The 13346-nt window shown below is 40.6% G+C and overlaps 1 protein-coding gene across 3 annotated transcripts in view; it reads right to left on the bottom strand.

Moving 5' to 3' along the window:
* LOC131126206 (neurocan core protein-like) overlaps positions 1–13346 on the bottom strand; it is a 46412-nt gene that overhangs the window by 19277 nt on the left and 13789 nt on the right. For all 3 annotated transcript variants that reach the window (XM_058068485.2, XM_058068487.2, XM_058068488.2), the window contains 4 exons: positions 7373–7446; positions 2937–3140; positions 1444–1626; positions 872–1046 (listed from right to left, as the gene is read on the bottom strand). In XM_058068485.2, the coding sequence (XP_057924468.2) occupies positions 872–1046; positions 1444–1626; positions 2937–3140; positions 7373–7446 (636 nt within the window). The remainder of the gene's footprint in view (positions 1–871; positions 1047–1443; positions 1627–2936; positions 3141–7372; positions 7447–13346) is intronic.

Below are 13346 nucleotides of genomic sequence, written 5' to 3'. Positions count from 1 at the left end.
TTGGGGTGTAGTTAACTCACAATTAATCACAATTAATCACAGGTAGAAATAAGTTTTATCGATATTAAGCATAGGAAATGTCTTTGTGGTAAACGATTTGATGTGCAACTACAACGACAACGACAACAAAATAAAATTTTCATGAAAGGGATATCAATTTCAGATAAAATATTTTTAAAAAATAACAGTAATATCAGCAAGCATATTCTTTTTTAGTATTTTTATATACTTTTATTAGTATTATTATATGTATTATTAAATTATTATATTATTAAATTATGATATTATTATATTATATATTTTTATTATTTATTATTACACGGGAGCCGGGCAACAACATTTTGTTGGCAATTTCACTGCTGTGTTATTGTGCAATGACAATGAAGAAAGTCTATGCTATGCTATGCTATCTATATTAGCTCTTAAATTTGAATTTTGAGATTTCACTATCATATTTTTTCAAAAATACATCAATTAATAAATTGTGCCGTTTCACGGTTGAATATGGCCTATTGTTAGTAAAAAAAATTTAAGTGCTGCTGTCTTGGTTAGCAACAGAGTGAGCAACACAGTTCAATTAGGATAAGGAGTTATCAGCAGTCTTTAATACCAGGAAAATCGTGGTAATTACAGGTGATGTAAAAAGGAGGCGTTTAGTTGTTTCTAGCAGACAACGCACCCTGCAATTAATGGTGAAGGATTTTGGTATTACATTTTCCTTTCAGTATTTTGGAAACTTTACAAACCAAAAGAGTGATGCAAAGAATTCATGACTACTACATTTTCCAGGAGATGACTATAAGTGTGTCTGTCTCACTAATGAGCACATTAGCTAAGTGGCAAACAGGGAAGTCATTATTTCTCTCCTCACCGGACAGTCTGATCGTCCAACCAGCCGGCTGCACAGCTGGCAAAGCCGTCGTAGAATGCGGCCCACATCTGGGCCGGTGTTGCCACCTGGGCAGAGTTTTCCTGGCAGGCCTGCTTGGCATCTGCAAAGGAGAGGGCGTAACGGGCGCTCTGTGCCTGGTAGTGGAACACCACACCTACAGACACATACAAATGCGTTATTTTGTGTGTCATTGTTCACAGAAAACCTGTTAGGATGCTATTGGCTCACATTACAATGGTGGAATTTCATAGATGAACAAACAGAATTGGTATTCAGCCCAAATGCCCTTCATTAAAAAAGCATTACACAATTACTCAGGTGGGAAATTAGATCAGAAAAAGGCAACACAGGAAGTCTCATAGTCGATTAATCAAGTCAGCCATTGTGATGGGACAAATTTGCCAAATTAATGCTATTAATGTATAAAGATGTTTTCTCTAAAACACAGGAGAGTGAAGGCTCAAACTGGCATAAAAGTCATCATTAGGAAAGAAAATCCTTTGTTTCACTTTACATGCTGATGCACTGTTGTCGGTTGCAGCTGCGCTTACCATAGACCACCAGGGGCACAGCGTGTCTCTCGTAGTCATCGCCCATGACAACCTGACAGTGGTAAGTGCCGGAGTCGTTGGTACGGAGACTGGTGATCTCCATGGTAGCATTGAGGGGATTGGCAACGTATCCTGGCAGTCTCACACGGCCACTGAAAGCCTTATTCACCTTGATTACATCACCTTTGGCATGAATAGAGAGAGGAGGGTGTTGTGCATATTTTAGAAAAGGACTAATTAAAAGGTCATGAAAGTGTTGTTTCCTTGATTATTTTCTTGTGACGGGGGTCAAACTCCCCTGAGCACTGAGAACTATATGGACTAAAGCAGGGGTCTCAAACACGCGGCCCACGGGCCAAATGTGGCCCGCAGGACACTAGTTCGAGGTTTTAGTTTAAGTTTTAGTTTTAGTTTTAGTTTAAGTTTTAGTTTAATGTTAGTGCGGCCCGCGCAAGTTTGATATGGATGCTGTATGGTATCATGTACCCAGAAAAAATTATTACGTTTGATTAATGCTCATGTTAAAGGTTAAAAACTGTTAATAGTTATCCTCCCTGTCCGTGTGGAAGTGGTAAGTTTTTGGCTATTTAAGTTTAAAGGAAATAACTTGAAGGCTACTGTTTAGGTCGCTAGCTCTCTAGTTTGCGAGTTCGCATGTGTCTCAAGACCCTGCAGTTGCGCAATATGTTGTAAATAAAGAGTATAAATGTGACTATAGTCGTGTTTTGTCATGTCTACAGGGCTCTAATAATGCTTTGTTCATTTTAATCTGAAAAAAATAATTTGTCTACCCACCAACCATATGTGGTTTCTTAAGTTTTTATTATTTGCCGTTTTATTATTATTATATTTATTTATTACTGATAGATTGATTTTCTTTATTCTTGATTTGTTTATTTATTTTTCATCTTATTTTGTGCAGAAAAATAAAAATTAAGATATTTGAGAACAGTGGAATGTTTTATCAGAGCTTTTATTGTCGAAAATCGGAACCAAAGCACTGAAAAAGTTTGTATATTTTTCTGTTTTTAATAAATACGTTTTCGTTTTTTTTTTGAAAACCTGATGCGGCTCAGCCTTGCCCAGACCCTAGCTCCAGTGGCCCCCCAGGTAAATTGAGTTTGAGACCCCTGGACTAAAGTATTGAGACACACCTTTTAATCAATCATTTGGTGGAACCAGTTTGGGGATGGCCCAGGCTGGGGAAGCAGAACCTGAAGCAATGGACGTGGACGGACGGCTAAGAATCTCTACACGACTTAACAATTATTAATAGGTAATAAATTTGTTTAAGATAACTTGCAGTCTTTGCACACTTTGTGTCATTTCCAGCCACAAGACTCATCCAACATGCACGTAAATATGAATAATATTAGGTTCAACTGTATGTTTTCGGCAATTCATGGACAAACACAGACATGCTCCAAAATGTGCTTTGTTGTATCCATCCCAATACGTGTTAGATGTACATGTGTGTTCTGTCTCAGTATTACCTTCAGCAGTCAACACAATATGTTCCAGAGGGGCGCTCTGTCCACCTGCTGGAAGCCTGACGAGAGTCCACAGGAGGCGGACAGGCTGACTGTATGAGCTGGCCTGCAGGGTGAAGACACACGGGAGGACGACTTCACCTGCAAGTGGCTGCTGTACAGTAGGATGGGTGATCCTACGCATGTTAACTATGGTGGATGAAGCACCTGCAGAGAGGACAGAAGCGAGTGCAATGTTGTCAAATATGATCATGAGGAAGTGGGTTCACAATGGAGGGGCGGAACAAATGAGGATCTATATCTATTTGTGGTTTAGCAGATCAATACTTTTTGATTAAAGCATTAATCAGTCGTCTCATCGATTAGTGCTTTCCGCACTAAGTAGGAGAAGAGAAATGTACATGCGGGGCAGCACTAGCTTTACGCCAATTTGTCTGCTAATCACACATCAGGGATTCATTACAAGCTTCCACACATTTTCTTTTATGATTCCAGCAAAGGAATGAATGCGCACACACACCTACACACAGAGATTTTAGAAGCTCCTTTTATTTATCACTTTTCTCCATTCTATTCCGATAAATGTCAATATGATTAATTAGAATAAAGTTCACGCCAAATTAGGATCCTTTCTAAAGATCACTGAATGGCACCAACCAGTGTGCATTGTCGTTCCGCACGTCACCATGACAACAGGATCACCTTCAAAGATCTAACCAAACAATCCCTGTGCATCTGTAACATGGAACCCATTTGTTTCTTTCATACCTGCAACACATTTGTGCTGTAAGATAATAAAAAAATGTACAAACATATGAGTGAATGCAAAATTAATAACATAACATAAACAAAGGGTCTTTCTTGGAATAATACAAATAGTGGGATTGAATCCCTGGAGGATATTTCCATCTGCATTTAGATTGGACGTCTTTCACGCACTTAGCCCCCCTGAGATCATCTGTGTGAGCTCAGGAGAGCTCCCCCCGCAGCTTGCCCCCTCAAATCAGATGTAATCACAAAAAACAGGCAGCCCGAGAGCATGAGCCGGAATGAGATCGGGAGCCTGGCGGACAAAGCTGGGGAAAAAAATCCAGACAAAGAGAGTCGGTGTAAATTGAATGATGGAAATAGAGGGGGGGGGGTTGAATGACAAGTGTACTCACAGGCATGGAACTGGCAGATGGGATTGTAAAAATATGGCTAAAAGTGAGGGGAAGAGCACTGGAAGTGACTTGTGAGGACACTTGCTGTCATTAGCAGACATCTCTCCTTCTTGTCAGCTCCCGAAAAGATGGTGAGGGGAGGATTTGAACCCAGCTGGCTCAGTGGATGGCAGACATTTAGCAGCAGACACAAAACATGGCCGCCTCCATATTTTGCTGAGAGACTGGCTCTGACACAGTCCCCCCAAAATCAACACATGCCTAGATTCTTTAATGACTGCAGATAATGATTAGGCATTTATTTACTGAAAAAACGATGGGGAGTCAATTGGAAGCAAATGATAACTTTATTTTTAAACATTAATAATGATTTGCCGTTTGTGAAAAAGTGGACAGGAAAACATAGCTCTCTTTGACCATGTGGTAATTTTTGGTTGGCTCTACAGGCATTGTGTAAGAGAACTAAGAAGAGGCTATTGCACAACACAGCAACAAAAGAACCAATGTTTTAATAATGGTAAGGACCAATTGTTAATGCAGCATTAATACCGCTGTTGAGTTTATTGTAAACAACAGTACAGCAAGTGTAACATGTACATGTAAATGTACATGTACATGTTACAACATGTGTAACATTTAGCAAGTTTAGTAGTGCAACAAACATTTTAAAGTGCATGCAGAGGTAAATAAAGTTATCACATTTCAAATATGCAACTTCCATCTGCATAAAGAGGTTGCCTACAGCCACAGCTGTTAACATCAATGTTTTTGGACCAAGCGCTACTGAGTGGTTATTTGCTTTCTTGACCCCCCCCAATATGTTTAACCTAGGAAAGACAAAAGAAAAAGAACAACAACAACCCCAACTGCAGTCCATCTCTACAACACCCAAAGAGACATAGATACACACAAGAAACCAAAAAGAAGACACACAAACACACAATAACATCCATCCATCCTCAGTTCTGCTTATCCTCATGAGGGGGTATGCTGGAGACTATCCCAGCTGACTTCCTGAATTCGGGCGAAAGGCAGGGTACACCCTGGACTGGCAAACATAAACAATCACAACAATAATAATAACAACAATGATAATGATAAAAACAACAACAATAATAATAATAATAATACATAATGATAATGATAACAACCTTTTCCCCTTTGAGGCATGAAACCAACAGTAAAAAGCAAAAAGAACAAAAAGTACTCCACAAAAGTCTTAGGATCTTTATGATTATTACTATCCCCTATAAATGTTACCACTACTATCACTACTAATAATAATAATAATAATATTCACAATGCCTTGTGGTTAGACCACAGACTCAGGAGATCGTAAAGACTTGGGTTCGATTCCATGCTTGGGTTTTCTCCAGGTACTCCGGTTTCCTCCCACATTCCAAAAACATGCTAGGTTAATTGGTGACTCCAAATTGTCCATAGGTATGAATGTGAGTGTGAATGGTTGTTTGTCTATATGTGCCCTGTGATTGGCTTGGGACCAGTCCAGGGTGTACCCCGCCTCTCGCCCAAAAACAGCTGGGATAGGCATACCCCTGCGACCCTAGTGAGGAAAGAAAATAGATGGATGGATAATGCCTTGCACTTACATTGCATCTCATAAGCGCAACAAGTTGTCCAGGGCACCACGCTGTAGCCAGCATTCATTCATTTGTATTTTAAAATCATACAATTCCACACACATAAGGAAAAACATTTTAAGTAAGAAGCTGTGCAACCTCAAATCAAGTCTTCAATGCAGTAAGAGATTAGTTTAACTGCTCTGTAATTCCAACAAATGCTTATAATTCCCAGAGTTGTTGCAAACTTTCTCCATATCAAATTTGTCATACTAATCCACAAGAGACTGTATTTTTTTTGTTCCATAATTGTGAATGTTATGCACAGTTGTAAATGGAACAGATGGTGGAGTTAAATTGCATAAATAGCTCTGGAGATGTTCCAACTCAATCCCACTGAGTATGTCTGCAAACATTCGCAGTGTGTCAGCGCTTACTTACAACACTGAAATTAGCGCACACCTGTCTGTCGGTATGGGAAATAAAAATAATGAAGGAACAGATGTGTTTCCCCGGAATGTCAGCTTTGAGTGCATCTCATCCAGCTGCACTTCCTCTCTGCTATTTCCTTGTTCCCTTGAATGTGTCACCCATTGTACTAAATAGAAATGTCCATAACATGAGTTGTTGGGCAAAAAAGGGCACAAAACAACGGCCTCATTCCATTAATGTCCTATTAAGTTGTTAATTTTCCCATGAAGGTGGGTCCCATTAAAGTTCTATTTTAAGAGAGAAAGAAGGGTGGCAATGGATAGAAATCCCATTTCCTGTCGACTGAGATGGCTTCACATTGCCTCTATAACCGTTGGTTTTATCGCTCGCATCACTGTATGTCCTCAATACAACCTTTAGCCAATCATCTCTTGGATAGCTTCCCCCACACTTGGAAGAACAAAGATGGTGAATTTTGAGTTACAGTGGACACCCTAAGGTCAAACCAAAACCCTTCCATTTCAGGACTCTGGCTGGCCTTCAATTTCGTGAATTTGTACCGTAAGAAATAATTTTTCAAGTGGTTGCCACCATAAAACCTTTAGCAAACTAATTTACTATTAAAGGGGATCTATTATGCTTTTTGCACTTTTCTGACCTATAAATTAATTAGCATGTTTTATTCACGTGTTAAACAATGTCAAAGCTGCAGATAATGAGGTTTCTGCATTTGGAAGTGAGCAGTTTGGGATGGCTCTAAATGCTCGTTTTCAGAGGGCGTTGTACAACTTGAGGTTTGTGATGTCACAGAGCGGTGGGCTTCCGTACATATTGTGCGCCAGATATCCCTACATAACTGTGGGCCAGGTATGCTAATTGCTAAAGACGCCACCATCAGGCACAAGTGGTTGGAGTTCCTGATTAACTATCAGCAAAAAAATACATAGGTTTTTGTGTGACTCTTGAGCTATAGTTTCCTGAAAATGTGTGTCAAAAAACAAATGCATTCGACTTTAGACTTTCCACTGTACATATAATTATGCCTGTACTGTGTTGATATTTTTCCCTTGAAAACATTGTCATATTCACCGGCTCTAGATTTATGCATACAAACATTTACATGCAGGTGGTCTGTCTTATATACAGTAACTCCTGAGACACTGTGCATTGTAACCAAAAAATCTGTAGGATTCCACTTACTGTTGGTTGGCAAATGGTCTGAATTTGTGTTTGGAGAGACACAGAAAAGAAAAGGAAAACTCACCAAAACCAAAGCAGTGCAGCAACATGAGAGCCAAGAAGATGTGTTGCCAACACCCTGGAAGTGCCATCTTAGACCTGCCAGAGAAGAAACAGGAACAAACAGATTATTATTACTTGTCATTTTATGGTTTAGGGTTGTTTTCTCAAAGGTCAATAATGTATTTACTGATCGTGATTATTAATGATAATGATATGTTACTAGAATATACAAATTAATATACATTCTGTTTAAATGTTAAAGGGGGCCTATTATGTTTTTCTACTTTTCTGACCTATAAATGTAGTTAGAATGGTGTACTCTTGTGTAAAACGATTACAAAGTTTCAGATAATGACATTTGCACATTTGTAAGTGAGCCCTAAAAGAAGTTTGGGATGGCTCAAATCGCTTGGTTTCAGAAAGCATTGCAAAAATTCTCCTTTGTGATATCACAGAGGAGCAGGCTTCATTATGGCCATGGCTGTAGGCATGATACACTCTCTGCTTTCCCCCAAGCTCTGCTTCTCTGTTTACGAAACAAGCTCAGGCAGACGTTATTGTATTTGGTGATTCCCAGCAAGAGGCAAATATTGTCATCTGTCAACGCACGCTGTGCAATCCCACGAGCGGCTTCTGATCTTCACCGCACCAACGGCGGCGCCTCTGACAAAGTGTGTCCGACAATGAGTGCTCCTCCTCGGGCAGGCGAGGTTGCCACACATCCGGCTTCTGCTGAGCTCCACTGCAGCACCAGCCAGTCTCCAGCCAGTAGATCATGAGCTGTCAGTAGCCTCTTTTCAATTACCTTAGTATCAACTCCTATACCTACTATAATAGAAAGTGGGTTTCGTTCGAAGGTAGGAAGCACTTTGCTGTGATTGCTGACACGCCCAAAGTGGCCATTTTTGCCGCCAGTACAAATCCAAGGAAATATAGCTGGAATAGGTGCATATTCTGGAAGATCTAGAAAATTTTCTGTGCAGGTTATTGTGTGTAGCTGCTCTACAGGAGTCCACACCTTAATACAATGTGTCGAAAAATGAGCATAATAGGTCCCCATTAGTGGTACCTAACAGTTCATTAATTCATTCATTTTCTACTGCTTTTCCTCACGAGGGTCGCAGGGGTGCTGGAGCCTATCCCAGCTGTCTTTAGGCAAGAGGCGGGGTACACCCTGGACTGGTGGCCAGCCAATCACAGGGCACATATAGACAAACAACCATTCACACTCACATTCATACCTATACTTCTAATTTGGAGTGGCCAATTAAGCTAACATGTTTTTGGAATGTGGGAGGAAACCGGAGTACCCGGAGAAAACCCACGCATGCGCGGGGAGAACATGCAAACTCCACACAGAGATGGCAGAGGGCGGAATTGAACCCTGATCTCCTAGCTGTGAGGTCTGCATGCTAACCACTAGACCGCCGTGCCGCCCAACAATGATCATTAACATACCAAATTCCACATACTGCAATGTTCTTGCAGACAGCTCACTAAGAGGTTAATCCCATGTACCCTCATCAGAGGGATAATGTGTTATAATGTAATAAGAATAAAAAAAATTACACCTCTTTAACATGCCACAGTTTACTTCCTGAGCAATTAGCTCAGAAAAGGTGTCAGACCTTTATGTTCATGTGAGGTGGTTTAATTTGGAGATGGGGTGACCTTTGAAACCGGAGATGAGGCAACACACTAGCGAGGATGTTACATTCAATCAGCAGATTGTTTTGTTCATTGAATTTCCCTTAGGAACATTTGTATTACAATGGAACCTCGGGTAGCGCCATTAATCCGTTGCAGAAGGTCCGATGCTAACCGACCTGGACTCTGACCAAATAAAATGTTCCCACAAGAAAAATATGAATCCAATTAATACTTTCCACAAAACCAAAAATGTTAAAACAAAAATATTTTTAGAGTTTTAAAATTAGGGTACGACATGCACTTTTACCTTGATAGAAAACGCGATTGCTGACAAAGATGAGATGGTGATGTGGCAGCGAGATCCACTCAGACACTACACTTGTTATTTCTTATCAAAAAGCAACTTTCTTTGGCTCCATTGTGAGTTATTTTGCAGCCGTAATCAAAAGAAAAGCATAGACTTGTGGTGTAACTGTGTTAGTTAGAAAAGGACTACAGAGTCAACCACCGATGACATCATAGAAGGGCCATGGCGCTGACTTCCAATTCATTCCTGTTTCCATGTACTAGCAAGCAAATAGGCTGCTAACAAGGGCGTTTTGTGATAAAAATACATTAAGCACACAGATGGACTGATGCAGTGTATGTTATGTTGTACACAAACCAAGGCAACACTTTGGCATACATTTTTGAACACACTATGATAACCGAGGTTCTAATGTACATGAAACCTCCACTTAAAGAATAACACTAAAACTTACTCATCAACATCTACAGTAGTTCATTCTTCCACCGAGGTGGAACAAGCCCATCTTATATTATCCGTGTTGTCTTCCTCAGTTATGAAATGACTCTAGTACACTTCCATAGGAAAATCCAAGCAGACATTCTAAGTAAGCTAGTGACTTTGCCAGAGGATTTGGATGGCGGCCCGAAGCTCGACGCTCAATGGGGAAGCAGATTGTCCTGCTCTGAGATGGAGATAACAAGGGGTTTGTTCGAAGAAAACATAGCTCTGTTTTATAATCAGCATTGTTTTCCCAACAGAGGTTTACTGGAAAACTGGATTAAGCACAAAACATGTTTGGCATGTCCATTTCAGTTACATAAAGCAAATAATGCATTCCGGCCTCTTCACTTTCACCAAGGTAACTGCAACTCATTCCAGCAGCACCCTGACGGTCCGAATGAGAATTACGCAACACTGATTCAACAATTTCATGAATACACACAACAGCAGCTTATCTTTATGGCTATTTAAATGTTTTTAAAAAAAAAAACATTCATATCATCAAATAAGTCAGTGAGGGTTTTCTCATAGAAACTAAGTTAGACCCCTAAGACACGCACTTCAAATGTCCAATCTATGAAAGGTGGGTTTGGACCTTGTGATGGGCTTTGACAGATTGGGGTCGAGCTGCTGGACTCTTTGCGTGTTGGCGACCCCGGGTGGTGCTTTGTAAAGCTTTGGACAGGGTCATGACACCCCCGTTTGCCCATGCAGCATCGGGAAGCATACAGAGTTGTTGTAACAGAGAGTCTGGCCCTGGCAGGGTCCCAGCAACCCCGATCCACACCATCAGAATTCACAGTTTAGCCCGTGGACATGTGAATGGATGCAACACAATACACAACACTGTGTGTCCATAGACAGCAGCCATTCAAGGGTTTACCAGTAGGGATTTACAACATACAGTGCAGTTGTCACCCAATAACACCAGCTGCATACTAACCAGCACTACTTTTTTGTTGAGGACAAGACACAAGATGTTGTGAACGCCTCTTTCTAAGTCACGCCTCCTTACTTTCATACGCATTGTGTCTTCAGGCAAAACGAGCCTGAAGTCTCTAAAATGCTTCAGTGGACCTCAATGCACATGTCCATCCGACACATCTTGACAACGTTGTGTGAATAGATGGGACACTTGGCTCACTTTAAAAAGCCAGTGAGCACAGTGACAAGGATCCTCATAAAGATCACGGATTAGCAGCCAACTGTGTGCTGAAGGAGACAAGATGACCCAAATCTCCTTCAGTTTCTGCTGGGAAGTCAGAACTATCCCACTGGAACGTCCGTGGTTGGACTTTGAAGTGTTCCAGTCAAAAGTACACAACAAACATGAGTGATCTTGATGAGTGTTTATAAGCAAGGTTATACACCAGGGATCTCAAACTCAATTTACTTGGGGGCGACTGGAGCTAGGGTCTGGGCGAGACTGGGTCGCATCAGGTTTTCAAAAAAAAAAAAAAAAACGCATTTATTAAAAACAGAAAAATGAATAAACTTTGCTTTGGTTTCGGTTTTCTACAAGAAAAGCTCTGATAAAACATTCCACTATTCTCAAATATCGTACTTTTTTTTCTACACAAACTAAGATGAAAAATAAATAAACAAATCAAGAACAAAGAAAATCAATCAATCAGTAATAAATAAATATAATAATAATAATAAAACGGCAAATAATAAAAACTTAAGAAACCACAAATAGTTGGTGGGTAGACAAATTATTTTTTTCAGATTAAAATGAACAAAGCATTATTAGAGCCCTGTAGACATGACAAAACACGACTATAGTCACATTTATACTCTTTTTATTTACAACATATTGGGCAACTGCAGGGTCTTGAGACACACGCTAACTCGCAAACTCGAGAGCTAGCAGACCTAAACGATAGCCTTTAAGTTATTTCCTTTAAATTTAAATAGCCAAAAACTTACCACTTCCACACGGATAGGGAGGTTAACTATTAACAGTTATTTAACCTTTAACATGAACATTAATCAAACGTAATAATTTTTTCTGGGTACATGATACCATACAGCATCCATATCAAACTTGCGCCAGCCGCACTAACATTAAACTTTCATATCAAGGCGGGGGCCTCAAAGTAGTGTCCTGCGGGCCACACTTGGCCCGCCGGCCGCATGTTTGAGACCCCTGTTATGCACCCATCACAGTTCAGCAATTATTTCAGTTTTAAAGTAGTCAGTGTAGAGCTTGTTTTGCTGTATAGATTTAGTATCCTCAAGCAATTATGGTCCAAATAGATGGCAATACAAATGAGTACGCCTCACAAAATACTTGTACAAATAGTACCAAAAGTATCAATATTTAGTGTGAGCACCATTTTTATCTAGCACAGCCTTAATCCTCTTGGGCACAGAATTCACCAGAGCACAGTTGTATGTCTGGACAAGACATACTTGGCCACTCCATGGCCTTCACCTTCATCTTCACATACTGGACATCAATATTATCATGTTGGAAAACTGCCATGCAAGCCATGCCTGATTATGCTATGCTTCACAATGTCACAGTACATGTTGGAGTTCACGTTGCTCTCAATGAAGCACAGCTTCCCAGTGCTGGCAGTAGCCATGCAACACCAGACCATTATGCTACCAACTTGACTTTAGACAAGAAACAATTACTTTGCACTCGTGTTTCAAGCTAGTTTGACAATAATAGCTGTGTGTTGAGTCATTCTGAGTGGATAGTAAAAAGGTACTGCCATTCAAGCTGTACACTGACTGTCAAGTTATTTGGTCTTTAGCATAAGGGAACATGAAAAAGCTGAGAAAATCATCTTTATCAGCTCAGCTCCAGTCTTAAGTTTATTCCACATCTCAACTACTTAAGAGTAGGGCTGCAACGACTATTTAAATAACCAATCAATCGGCCGGTTACTTTTTCTATTAATCAATGAATCAGATTAAAAAAGACAATTTAAATATTTGCTCCTTCATTCAAAAGGTTTGAACTGATCAGTGAGTCAAAGTTGGAACACGAGATCGACAGGCGAATTGGTGCGGAGTCTGCAGTGATGCTGATGCTGATTCTGCATCGGTCCGTTGTGGTGAAGCTGAGCTGAAAGGCAAAGCTCTCAATTTACTGGTCGATCCCTACCCTCACCTATATGATCTCCCTTCGAGATAAGGTGAGAAGAACTGTAATCCGGGAGAAACTTGGAATAGAACTGCTGAGCCAGATGAGTTGGCTTGGGCACCTGGCCAGGATGCCTCCCGGACACCTCCCTCGGGATCTGCCGGGAAGAGATTGTCGGAGAGAGGGAAGTCTGGGTTTCCTTGCTTAGGCTGCTGCCTCTATGACCCATCCATCCATCTATCCAATATGCCGTTGTCCTCCTTAAGGTGCCCCCGCGATCCGACCTCCGATAAGCGGTAGAAGATAGATGGATGGTCGGATAGATGGATAGTATTGTCCCCACTGTAATAAAAATGGTCGCTGAATTGTGGTGGGTGCAGTCAATAAATTCAAACCTCATCTTTTGGCAGGCTTGCTAGGTTTTTACCAAATGACCCATAGTATCTTTCGATTACGTTC

The sequence above is a fragment of the Doryrhamphus excisus genome, linkage group LG6, assembly GCF_037039965.1.
Source record: "Doryrhamphus excisus strain RoL-2023G ecotype Guam linkage group LG6, RoL_Dexc_Guam_v1.1, whole genome shotgun sequence".
Taxonomy (NCBI): domain Eukaryota; kingdom Metazoa; phylum Chordata; class Actinopteri; order Syngnathiformes; family Syngnathidae; genus Doryrhamphus; species Doryrhamphus excisus.
This window is presented reverse-complemented; position numbering and strand designations above follow the sequence as displayed.